We start from the raw sequence: 13,783 nt of genomic DNA on the forward strand, positions 1-13,783 counted from the left end.
ATGTTGGAACACAGCAAACTGCAGAGGTCTGTGTGAATGAGTTTATGCGCTGCAAAACAACCACTAGCCCTAAAAGTTGATATTTCTACAAGGAATTTAATACCACATTAAATCTAGAAATCACATTTTTTCGTGGGTTCACAAACTGAAGTAAGAAAATCTCTTATGTCAAAACTGAGGCAGATGTGAAGTGAGTTTTGTTTTAAATATGCTGCTTCTTGCTTGAATAAAATTCTAGACACAACCTCAGTTTTGCTGAGACATCCATTTCATCGTCCTAGTTAGAAGGAGTAGTCTGACTTTTTTGAAAATACACTTGATCATTTTCCTGCCAAGTTAGAAGAACAATATCTCTCTCACACTGGCTTCAAAGAGATTGTGTTTACCATGCTCACGGGAAGAGCCCATATGAACATCCCCATCATGTGTTATTCTTAACCTCATAAAGTCGAATTTTTCTGAGAGCTCGCGGTTCACAAGTTCATTTTTCGGTGGATGGTAAGACAATACAGGATTTCTTACACAATAATTTGGCTCTGGCGGCCTGACACAATCAAGACATCTACTGCCATGTATTGATTTGATATTGTTTGAGCTGGAACATTCATTAGGAGCGCTATTGAAATATGTACTGTTCGGAATCGGTTCTGCATTACACGACACCTTAAGAGCACGGAGCATGTGTATTTAACAGCTACAACTAGCAGATATACTGTTTATTTGAGAGATAAAAGAGTGGTATCAATTTTCTCATCTACTTCAAGACAGTTAAAACCTCTATTTTCTATGTTTTTTCTTGAGAAAAAGTTAGCAAACTGAGGTAAATAAAAGGGTGTCTTTATGCAAAAAATATGTGGAGGCAGCACTAAAATACTCGTTTTAACAGAATTCTTTGCTAAGGCTCAGTTTTGCTGATAAAACCATGCCCACACAAATAATCACTTTCTCAGATAATTTCTTTCGCAACCTCAGAGTGCATGTATATATAGAAGAAAGTTAACCCTTTAATTTTTTAACAGTGTGAAACACAGTTCCACTTTGGCACTGTATTTTCTAAACACTCTGCATAACTAGTCAAGGATACAGTAGACGAAGCGAGTTCATACCAGGTCATGTCTAAATGTCATTGATAAAATCATTTTTTCATTAGAGACTGAGAATTTGAGAACTGCCTGTTTCTCTAGTCTCTCCATCTTGCTCTGACATTAACAGGAAAAAAATCCACTGTAAAAACAAACCGCCCAAAATCCAAAGCAGACATGCAGTGGATTATACATGTCTTTATAAAATGCGGCGGTTTAAGTGAAGGGTGCGGCTGCATACAATCATCAACACAACTCCATTGTTCACAATCTAGTTGGCTGGAGAACTACTGTATATTTATGCGCTTAAATTTGATTGAAGGCAACAAGTTTAGGCCTTTCTCTGGAGCTGGTCCAGAGTCACTCCGGGAATAAACTGGCATAAAAGTAGACAGGTTTAGAGAAAGAGGCTTAACTCAAAAAGTTTATTTGATATTGTATTATAAATTAATGCATCATAAACTGAGGATATCTAACAACAGTTGGACATTGCAATGCTACCAGAGACATATTATTCCCTTTTTTCCCATAGTATTAAATCATTTCCCGAACTGCTGTGTTTCTGGCCACCTGACATCTATGAACTCAGCTCCATGCTTGATCTGTGTTGCCCTGACTGACCTTTACACTCCCACTGCTAACCACATGCCTAGCTACCTAACATCCCAGTGCTGCCTTTGAGGTCGGCTAGCGAAGCGTGCTATTGCATGTTAATTGCAACATGTGTGGTGAGCCAAGCGAAAGCTGCTTGGGTTTATGTGAGGTTTTACAGCTTGTGAATAACAATTTCCCTCTTCCTTTTTCTTCCCCTCCACTCCTCTGTCCACCTCCTGTTTCTTACTCTCCGATGAGGTATGTTGTCATAACAGAACAGATGAATCTGTTAACGCCCAAGCTGGACCTACGGGACGGTGACATCAGTGACGTCAGGCAATGATTTACACGTGTGTGCTTCATACAGCATCTTTAAGGGTCAAAAAAACTGATCTAATCCAAATAAGTTACACTTTTAAGCCTTAAAGATAACCTATGTAACTTCAGCCCCTGCATCCATAAGTTACAATCAGCAAAATGATAATAGTATCTCTCTTAAAGAGACAGTTCATCCTAAATTTAAAAAAAAAAACAACATTTTTTTTCTCTTACCTGTAGTCTATTTATCTATTTAGATTGCTTGGGTGTGAGTTGCAGAGTGTTGGAGATATCGGCCGTAGAGATGTCTGTCTTTTTTACCAATATAATAGAGCTAGATGGCACTTGGTTTGTGGTGCTCAAAGCACCAACAAATTACATTTTACTTATTTACAGTTACTCAAGATCATCAACAAAACTTATTGTGAGAAGTTTCATGTAGGAACTATTTTCTTTCTACTGAACTACACCCTCCAACTGTATCACCTCGCAGAAGGACTGTGAATCTATTCATGGAAAAATGGCCAGTGCTCATCACAGCACAAGATGGAAACATGATTGGTGTCCTCCTTGGCTAAGCTGCAACGTTAGCTAAGTCAGTAAAACTCATGAAATCCTAAACCATTCTCATTCCCAGGTCACCGCTTTGTCACACTCCTTAGCTTCTGACTGAGACGCATAGGACACCCTTTAACAAATTGATGTGACGAACACCTGAGATAAATTCTAGCATGTGGTTTATATCGTAAAAACATCTTGGGTAAAAATAAGTATGTTACGTATGATAACCTGACATAAACGTGGGACGCTGGTGTGCGACGACCATACCTAAGTAGCATAATGTCATGTTCAAACTACCTTTACTTTTGGTGTCAAACTGGACACAACCTGTGATCTCCAGGCTGACAGGCTGGACTTGTTTGACCCATCTAACTCCCCTCCATCCCACTCTACTGAGGCTTAGCAATATGGCTTTAAAATAATATTGTGATATTTCAAGGCTATATCACTATATACAGGGTATACCTTGATAATTATTAATGTCCATTAAACTAATGTTAATTACTAAAATACAAAATTACTGAATGAATGTTAGTGTAAGCAGATAGACAGACAGATATCGCTGCGCCTTTAATTGTGAGGATTCATCCACTGTGAGCGGGCAACAAATGAACAGCTCTCCAGTTCATATATTACTAATATTTGCAAGTTGCTCTGGTGCGCCATGGTCACAAAGTGTCACTAATTAGTCGCGATCTGAGCTCTGCAAATACAAACACATGCCTCACCTGCTCACACTACTGCCACTACCACTCATTAAGATAGACTGTTACCACAGCGCCTTCAAACAAGATTATTAATTCATTGTAAGCTGTAAACAAACCAACAGCTCTGCTGATCATATTCAAATAGTATTTGTAAATCGCAGTAGTGCTCCATAGTAGCAAAATGTGACAAAATAGTCACAGTCTGGAGCTCTGCAAAAGCCCTGATTGTACGTGTATCTGTGAGAAGCAGAGAGATGTACAAGAGAGCAAGAGAACCAAAAATGCTGGTGGCTTATAAAAAGACGTGACAATTTATACTCAGTGTTCGCAATACAGTCATTTTATGTACTGCACGTGGAACAAGCCGCGTTACCTCAAGTACCACACACTGAGTGCCATCTTGTTCAATTGTATTTGAGTTTTAAGTCAGGCTCAACTCAGACCAAAACAATCCAGACAGATAAATAGCACTACAGTTAAAAGGAAAATGTGTATTTTTGATTCTGGGTTGAACAGTACCTTTGAGTTTGCAGACATTATCTAATATTAGCCACAATGAGCTACTGGTCATAGCAGAACAAGTAAAGCTGAAGCAAATAATCCCCTGTGAATACTGAAGTGAGAAATATTTTATTGCATAAAAATTCTACTTTTTGTTTTTAGGAGGGCCTTGTTATTTCTTCTTTCAAAAGTTACAAAGTCTCACTTTAAATAAATATTTTTTTTCCCCCCAATTACATTCATATTCTGCCAACTTCAATAGAGTACCCTGCAGTAGAAAGCACATTAACTCTTATTTAAAATGCCATGGTGATATGTTGTTTCTGAGTGAAGAGAAAAAAAAAAGTTGCGAAAAAACTGCCTTAACTCCCGAAGGACTGCACCATCCCAGAAACAGCCCCAAATGTCATGAGAAAGAGAAAAAGACAACAGCTAAAAATGGAATAAAAGAGTCCTTGGTGGCGGTGACGACGACAATCTCAGGGTTAAAGATTCCTCAGTAGGAGAGAAGAACAAACTCCTAAAAGCTGAATTAGCATTCCTGTCAATCACAGCCTTGGCTAGAGACGCATACACAACCAAAGCTCTGATTTAATATCCCCTTCCTTACCTAGGCCCCAAACTCCATCAGCATACTGACACAGAAATATGGGGAGAGGTGGAAGCGAGGATAGGGCAAAAAAAAAAAAGAAAGAGCAAGTGAAATTGAGAGTGAGGATAAAGATGAGAAGTGGGAAATGAAAAACGGGGAAGGAAAGGGCGTGCACGATAATGGAAAAAGGAGTAATCTGCAGATTTTATCATAGACGACATCTTTTCCTGTGCAGAATGATGTGCAGCCACAGTTATAAACTTCAGGTATGAGTGTCTGCCAGATGCAACAGATGCCCTTTTCCTTGGTGGCCAAGTTGAGTATGTAAGGAAAGCAACTGACTGACAGCTCATATGCACTTTACATGTGTTGAAAAAGGAAATGAAAGTCTTGTCACACATGTGCATGAACTTCCTTGGATTTTTTCGCTGCATAGTAAAGAATTCTGCTCACAAAGCAACTGTCTGCGAGGACAGCACAGACACAAAAAACATCACCATCAGCGAGCCTATTAGGGAGAAATATGTCCAAATATTTTCTTTACAGCGAAATATCTCAGAAATGTCAGTGAAAACAATTTGGGAGAAGCCCATGAGAAAAGACTTCTTCACCCCTCCTCGAGAGGAGAGGGGACGGAGAGAGAGAGAGGAAAAGAAAAGCTGCTGTGAACAGAGGGGAGGGGAGAGGAGGAAGGGATGGAGATGGAGATGGAGAGGGAGAGGGGGGAGGAAAAGAGGGTGGGGCTCTGCTTATGCTGTCAGAAATGCTGACCCATTCCCACGCTGGCCTCTCTGGATTATTTCCCTTCCTACTGCCGGCCCAAAGAACCGCAACGTACCCCGTCTGTCTCTCTTCCCCACCCTGCTCTCTGCTGGGCTGACTCCAAGAACACACAATGTAAGAATTCCCCTCAAATGCATTTTTTCGGACTCACAGATGAATGATGCAGTATAGCATGGATATAAAACATAAATGTAACAACTTGTGGGGAGTGAAAGAGTAAAATCTGCAACAACGGTATATATTATGTGGGTGGTTGGAGGTTAACCTTTTGAAACGTGAAGCAACATCATTTTTTTGTGCTGCTTTCCGATGCCTTTATAGTATTTAAACCTTTGACCCTAACACGGTTCCTACAGCTTCAGGCTTAAGATTTTTTATGACTTTTTTATTGCCACTCATAATAAAATTTAAGACCAATTTTACAACAAACAAAAGTGAAGAAGGACAAATTTGCCCAAATGTTTATTGTAAAATAGAACATGACATTTTTGTCTGGTGAATTATCTATACTAAGTGTTTAAAAAAAGCTTTTAGTTTTAGTTTAATATGGCATTTTATGGCTGGTTTTCTTGGGGATTTTGTGTTTTTCACTCTAAATGTGTGATCCCACTGCCTGGATTCTTGAGCTTAAGAAGAGGAAATTAAATTAATAAATTATTGAACAAGAAATAGATGTTGCCACTTATTTTGAGATTTTGTCATGGGGAAAATTAAAAGTCCTATTTTTCATGTCACAAAACTTTATAAGACGTTTGAAAGATTGATTTAAGACAATTTAATAACAATCAAGGCCTTATTTTTTAGATTTATGAATTCAATGCCTTTAAGACTTAAGGAACCCTGCCAAAGCAAATTGGTGTGAAATATCAGGAAAAGGTGATAAGCAACTGGGTGAGAAATGTTGCACAAATAAGTAGATTTAGAAAATAATTTTCAAATCTCTAGGGAAAAGGGAAAAGGGTTTCTTCTACTTTTTTACTAGTTTCTTGATATTTTTTTGGGTCATTCTTTTTTTGTTGCTCATTGCCTTTTTCATATGTTTTTGACAAAAAACAATCCAAATTACTCAGGTTTCAAAGTGTTAACATACGTGACTCTCCTGTCCTGTGTTTATCGCTTTATCTCTCGTCTTCCTGACAGAACCAACAGGTTTACGATGCGGCACAGGGTCATGTTTGGAGCCCATTCACCCAGGGCGGGGATTGTTTGGCATGGCTCATTCATGGAGGATGGGTGTTATTTCCTCAGCCTTTTCCTGGTCTCTCAGGGGGGAGGACGGGCCAGCACAGATGTAAAGAATGAAGAGGAGGATGGTGGGGAGAGAGAAAAGAGGAAGTGGAGCAGGAGAAGGAAGAGGAGACCTAGGAGAGGGACAAGGATTTGAAATTTAAGTAGAAGATCAAACGAGAGGAGCAAAAGGAAGAGATGAGAAAACGAATGATATGTAAGTAACAGGAGAAGCGGGAAAGAGAGGTAAGGAAGAAGAGGAGAACATGGAGGATGAAGGGTTGAAAATGAGAGTGGAAGAGGATGAGGAGAAGGATGAGGCAGGGGGAGGGTGAGAGAGAGGAAGCAGGAGAAGGAGACAGAGAGACAGTGACACCCAGGGGACCAGGGGAGAAGAGGAAGAGGATAGATGGGATGAATAAGGAATGAGAGGAGGAGATGGAGTATGACAAGAACGAGGGAAGAGGAGGAGGAGACGGAGGGAAATGTCAAAAATAGACATTTCCCAATAAGGACATCAGAGAAGAAATACAAAATAAACATTGTATGTTTAGCAAAGTCTTAAATAAGTTATATTAAACATTAAAGAAATAGTGACATTTAAAGAAGATTGATACTTCCCTCATGTCTGTACTTTAAATATGAAGCTATAGCCAAGAGATGATTATATAGCTTAGCATAAACTGAACGAAGTGCACCTCTGCCTTCTTTTGTTGTTGTTGTTGTTGAAGACTGCCTCTTTTAAAGCTTTTTTAACTGTTGCTGGCCAACCACAAAATCACCTGTCCTTAGCTTATCCACTATTTTGCTGAGAAGTAAAATCATAGATCTGTACCTGACAATGTGAATAAAAAATGAACAAGTGGAGGGCACAATGGACATTGAAATGGAGAAAAGGGATGAATGACAATGAGTACCAGCAGCTGCTCCAGGAGCTTTGCCTGGATGATGGTCAGTTCAAGGCTTATTTTAGGATAGTATAGATAAGACAGTTCGACAATCTGCTGTCAATCGTCTGCCCTAATTACAGTTGGTAATGTTAGAAAATAGTTGAGGCTACAATTTGTTAAAAGCGTCTTGAAGTTTGCCTGCGGCAACAGTGAAAATTAGCTACAATATGGCCTTAGGCTTTCCACGTAGGCACGAGAAAGGGCAGAGAGGCCCCAGAACAGAGCCGTACCACCACATTTACTGCAAATGGAAATAAAGTTTTCTTGACTAAAGTGGTCCTGACTGAAATTTATTTGTGGTAGCCAGCATAATGACATCATCTGCTGCCCCAAAACATGAAAAGTTCGGCCTGGGCTGCTTTCACTAGTCTGCAAAGACCTCCAAATTTAGAGAAAGGCCACCAAAGAAGGACCACCTAATTCACCTGATTGGACGGTGGAAAAAACACCAATGACATTAGGCTCTTTTCTGCTCTGAGCTGAAGTTTTCCAGCTCAAGGTGTTTAGGGCACTGCTGATAAAATGCGAAGCGCATTGAGTGGGAAAACGCAGTGCGCTCAGTTATGCAAAAGCAGCAAGCAAAACGCATCCCTCTCATTGTGTAAAATGTGCTCTTTCTGAGGAACTATTCTATCTAACATACAACAGTGATGACTCACCACTGCGGTCGCGCAGACTATTTATCCATGTGCGATGTGTAAATATTCTTTAAAGGACAATGAACTCTTCCAGCAGCATTTAGCAGGAAGTAAGAACGGCTCTTTTTGTAAACTGCACATATCGCTGTTACAAAAGAGGACTATTTCTAGCTGCAGCAGATACACTTTGGTTGTTGATTGACTGGGAAAATTCCACATCCATGAGCTCTCCTCAGAAAAGATAACAGACAAAAAGCATTCGAGACATTCCTGTGTGTTTCACTGAACGGAGATGCACTACAGCACTGATGAGCAGGGGAACCGAAGATCATGAGAAAGTGTGAGAAACCTCGGCAGAGCAGAAAACCATGTGTGTGTGTGTGTGTGTGAGGTTATACTGAATAGAACTAGAAGTGAATTGAAGCCCGTTGTGCACCTCTATGTCAACAATCATTTTCTTACAACTATAACTGAGGCTGATGTAAGACAGAACAGGGATGGCTTGGCTTGGAACAGGGACACACACACACACACACACACACACAAACACACACACACACACACACTTAGTTGTAGTTCACAAAAAGTGAATGGAGCTTGTCAAACCTTCATCACCTGATGCTGATCCAAACACACTAAAGGGAACGTCCGCATGGTTAACTGAATGCATGCACTCACCCACATACACACACTCACATGCACATGCATAGCACAGACGATAGGAACACACACACACACACGCACACACACACACACACACACACACGCACACACACACACACACACACGCGCCCTCACACACAGACAATCTCAGTGTCCCAGCATGTAGGAAACAGCTCATAAAGACCTGGCCAGTAAACACTTATAATAGCCAGGAATTTGGCATTCTTACAACAGTTATTATATGGCCCCACACTCTCCCTGCGTCTCCCCGTCTTCTCACAGCGCGCTCAGTGATGGTTGAATGGACGCCCGCCAATGAGACGACATGTGGTTTTGACTAGTCCAACCAAGAGGGGCATGTAAATATTGATTGTTTCAATATATTGGCAGAAATGGAAACAATGTAGAGATGTAATCTTTTATCAATAACAGGAGCGGCGTGTCGCCTGCCAGCTGAAATTATTGCTGCTCGGACCAAATAAACAGGCATGAACAAACTCCCGCCGAGCTGAAAATGTAAATGTCGAAGGCGCTTACAACTCCTGCTCTTTTTCGCTCTTGCTCCATTTCTCTTTCAGTCAGTCAGTCCTCGTCTCTTCCCTCTGAAGGCTCTTCTTGGTCTACATTTTCTGCCAAATTCCTTCTTCTCCGTGTAACATAAACAGTCCAAAACTGCATAAATAATTGTAGCAGCAGGGGGTTTATGGAGGTTTGAAGCCATGAAATATAACAACAGCATTAACCTTCACTTCAATCAGCTATTTAGAGTGCGTCTGGGGAAATGAGGCATAAAAGGGTAAAAGAAGTTCAAACGACAAGATGCCAAGAGGGAGAGCGCTCCAGAATTGTTACACGAAACCAAACGTACAAGATCTTTTAAGTAAATTATACAAAATTACTCAGGTAACAAAAGCTGCAGATGAAGTAGATATGGAAGTAGGTACTGGGCATGTGCATGAGTGAATTGGTCATATTTCATTCATAATTCATTTTTTTAAGGCCGATAGCAATAATGATATCAGGGTAGGGCTGGGCGATATGCAGAAAAGTCAGATATCATGATATGTTGGCAAAATACCTCAATATTGATACTGCAAAGATTTTATAGGGTTGACTATTGGTGCTTTCACAAAATATTTATACCGTGAGATTTTGGATAAATCATCATCAGTAATGTGGATATGATGACTCAGTGGGTATAATAGAATAGCTAGAACAGTCTGATTAGTTCATGAAATGACATCACTTTCTTGTAATGCAGCCTTTAAAACCAGGAAAAGACAACACTTGCGATATAACATCCAAAATCTCCAGACAATATCTAGTCCAAAATTCTGATACCAATATAATATCAATATATTGCCTGGCCCTGTAGTTAAATAAATCTAAGGTAAATATCAGAAAGGGTTGAGCGATATGACAGTAACAAGTAACCATATCAGGCAGTGTTACGTGACGTGGGAGTTTAAACAAACTTGGTCTATATCTGCTAAATGTGTAAAGAGGCAACCGTTTGCTCATGACATATTTTAAGGCCATGTAATTGTGTGTCCATTTTGTCTTTTTAGCTTAAATGAATGCAGCTTTAAAGAACTGTAATCAAGATATGTACTACCATGCACTGTTTTTTAGCTACCACCAACATACAGTATTTTTGTCTTTTCTGTACTGCAATTTCTTGTTTCATATCAGCTGATATATATGCTGATACCACAGATCTCTGATAAGCCATTGAGCGATAATATTGGCCTTGTAGATTTATCTGGTGGCCCTATTCACATCCAAAAATAAATAAGTAGAAGACCCTTGTTGCTCTCCATTGAATATCTCAGTGGAAATAAACTTGCCGCCATGCACACAGCACACACACGCTGGCAGAAACTTTATTTTCAATGTCTGGATGAATGACTTAACCCTGAATTTTATTACCTAGTATATCTCTTTCACCATTGTGGAGGGTGTGCACTGTTCTGCAGACTTCCCTTTACACAAGGAATGCTATTTTACCCTGACCAAAGAGCCTTGTTCTTCACGAAAGTAAATGTTACTCATATATTCTTTCTGTCACAGAAAAATGATCAGAGAGACACATCTATGCATCCGCTGGTGGTCAGAACCATGTCAGCTTGTTTTTCATCAGTGATGGAGTAACAGGCTCCAATAAAACTCTTCCCAGAGAAACATCAAACAGGCGAGCGACCTTGGCCAGTATCTGCATCCACATCAACCTCATCCTTAATTGGAGGGCTGCAGCACATATGAAGAGACTTTTGTGAAAAGGCTCCATAAAATGCCTCCCTGGCACACTATGTATCAACTTCTCACAATAAAAAAAAAAAAAAAACTTTTTAATAGTTTTGATTACTGCACTTGGCGGGTGTTACCGCTCAATCAATTTGTTGAAATGAACTTTAGCTTAATCAATTCCTTCCATTGAATCAAAGGGAGTTCACAAGGCCGCGGTATCTGGGAGAGAAAATTGGAAAGCGGGAGGGAGGGCGTGATTGAACATTCCCCCTTAAAGGTCACCTCATTGCTTATCAGATTTCTTATCAAGCTTTTTTTTCCCTCCCAGTACGGGTCGAGAAGCCAATATTTGCTGAGCGATGTTTTTAAAGACCTAGAGGAGGGTCTGAGCCATTAAAGCTGGCTCCCTCCCGCTCTAACTTGGCATGAACATCAGAGGAGGTCCGCTATGCATTGACAACCCGAGCCTCATTACACAACACCGCCTGCTCCCTCAGCTTCACACAAACCTAAGTAGGAAGATGTTCAGTGACAGCTCTGTGGCTGCAAATGAACCCTTTGTGGGGGTACTGACTTTTTAAACACTCTCTGCTTTGCAAGGAAATTAGTTCGAAGATCTTGGAGTGCTAATCTGCAAACGTGAATGACAGACAACCAAATGGGTCTTACCGTTGGGCCTCCAGGCGCATCTCCTCACGCTTCTGCCTCCTCAGCTCCCGGCGCTGCTCAAAGTCCATTTCCTCCATGATTGTGCCCTGAGGGATGACATCATCCAACACAGACAGGTTCATTTAGCCAATTTCAGGAAGGCAGAGAGCAAAGGAAAACAGAAATGCATTCATTAATGTGACCTGAGAGGCCAGAAAAAAAGAGTTCACCAGTCAAACAAAGCCTTTGTTTTCTGATATCTGGTTTCAGAATACTGTATTTTAAGATGTCTATGAAATCAATGTTTTTTTAGGGACTGTATGTTGTTGTTTTTTTGTTTGTTTAGCTACAAATAATTTTCCTTGAGTTCTGGATGACTGGAGAAAAACTCATGATCTCCACAACAAAAAGTAAAATAAATATATTGACACCAAATGTACAGTTATCACCAAAACAAACAGCTGAAAACAAAAGTTCAGGCCAGTCTGCAAACTTCCTGTTTTTTTTTTTAATGTTGCATGTGTGTGTGTTTGTGTGTGTGCATGCGCATGTCCTTTTATCATTCTGTATCCCTCTCTAAATTTTGACATTTTTGCGAGTCTATAAACGCAGCACAGGCAGAGCTCTTCATGGGTTGTTTTTTCCTCATCAGCAGTTTTTAGAGTTTGAATTGTGGGGTGGATAACTAACCTTTCATTCCTGTCAGAGCTGATCTCATCAGATCAATATATGGAATAAGCAAACTTTTAGTCGTAGAGCAAATATACTTCACTTGATGTTCTGCTGTTCAGTCCATGCCCACACTTTGCTCTGTGCTCCAGAATTGTGTTGCAGAGAATAGCCAAACATTATGTATACATATTCCAACAGTGCTCCTCATGAACAGCCCAGCTCCAAAAGTATAAAATCAATATGGAGCGACAAATGTTCTGATTGTGGCTGGCTGCACTCATAACATTTTGACGGAGGCATTCGTCACACATGATGTGTTCAAAGATAGAAATTTGAAAACCCAATGACAACATCTGTTTTGGTTTTTTTTGTTTGTTTTTTTTGTTTCTGGCTATGATGAATGGTGCACTTTTGGTATTTTTTGAAGAAAACAAGCCTTTCAAAACCGCTGGCGGGATTTGGGATTCAGAGGATGTTTAGAATTGATACAAAATACAACCTTACAAAGTTATATGTTACTAACCATTGCCAAAGATAACAAACATAAGTCCCTCCTCCCCAGTGCATCTTATCCAGAATAACCATTTTAGCTGTTTTATGCTCCTGCTAACGCAAACGGTACATCCTGCTGCTACTGCTTCTCATTAAAAGCATTTAAGAGGCGAGACATGGGGTGGCTTTTATTGTGAAGCAGTGACAGGAAACAGAATGTCACCAATGTTATGTCAGCTCATCAAAACTGTCATTTTGGGAATGTTTTAACCGCATTGTAAACTTTTCAATGTTTCCCAGGAACAAGAATAGTTGAACTGCTGCTCAGTAAGAGTTTGATGTCGTATTTTACTCAGGATTACAACTTTAAGCACAATCCATCCTTCTACACAAAGCACTATTGAACAGAAGTGAGTAGACATATACTTGTGTGTAGAAGCCTCAGCCTTGCCTGGCTGACATCTACGCCCACAAACTTCGAAACAGAGAAAAGAAAGAAAGAAAAGCAGTGATACAAAGAGAGACTAGGGAGAAGCCAACACAGGATGTTAACTCAATCAGTTAAGAGCAACTCTCACTAAAAATACCCCCGCTAGGGTATGTGACTGGCTGTGCAGTGAGGACGGAGACCACCCAGGAGCAGCTGAGCCTCCCATCATACATCTATGATCCTGGCTAAACCACCTAACCAGCAACATCTCCTGTACACCAGAGCAGAGTAAACAGACCCGAGCTGAGCACTTGAGGGAAAAAGACAAAGGCGCATGACAGCTCACGGAATAAAAAGACCGCTGAATAAAGTCATACCTAAACACTTTATCCTCTGTGGTGATACAGTAGGAAAGTGATGAAAATAAGATGCTTTTAAGGAGAAATTTGGAGAAACAAAGGAAGTATTTGGACTGTCATACCTTGAATAAGTGTCTTTTCCTTCACACCATACCAGCTTTTCACAATGCTCTCTCAAAGCACAGATACAACGTCTAGAAACAGTCTCCCACAGTCCAGCCTCAGCTGACAGAAAAGGCAAATGCCTGCTCCCTTCCCCTCCCTGCTAGTTGTCCCTCCCTCCATCTCTCAGTGACCTCCTTCCTTCTTTCCCCTCGTT

General features: G+C 40.4%; 1 protein-coding gene across 6 annotated transcripts in view; it reads right to left on the reverse strand.

Annotated features, from left to right (window-relative positions):
* The window catches only part of cald1a (caldesmon 1a), a 79,672-nt gene that overhangs the window by 35,557 nt on the left and 30,332 nt on the right, over nt 1–13,783 (reverse strand). For 5 of the 6 annotated variants that reach the window (XR_006107044.1, XM_042511401.1, XM_042511403.1 and 2 more), the window contains exon 2: nt 11,533–11,618. Coding sequence is in view for 5 of the 6 variants with exons in the window: in XM_042511401.1 (XP_042367335.1) it covers nt 11,533–11,609 (77 nt within the window). In the remaining variant the exon portion in view is untranslated. Of the gene's footprint in view, nt 1–11,532; nt 11,619–13,586; nt 13,704–13,783 lie in introns of those variants that run through there. The other variant, XM_042511402.1, reaches the window with a different exon arrangement.

The sequence above is a fragment of the Plectropomus leopardus genome, chromosome 22 (genome assembly GCF_008729295.1).
Source record: "Plectropomus leopardus isolate mb chromosome 22, YSFRI_Pleo_2.0, whole genome shotgun sequence".
NCBI lineage: Eukaryota > Metazoa > Chordata > Actinopteri > Perciformes > Serranidae > Plectropomus > Plectropomus leopardus.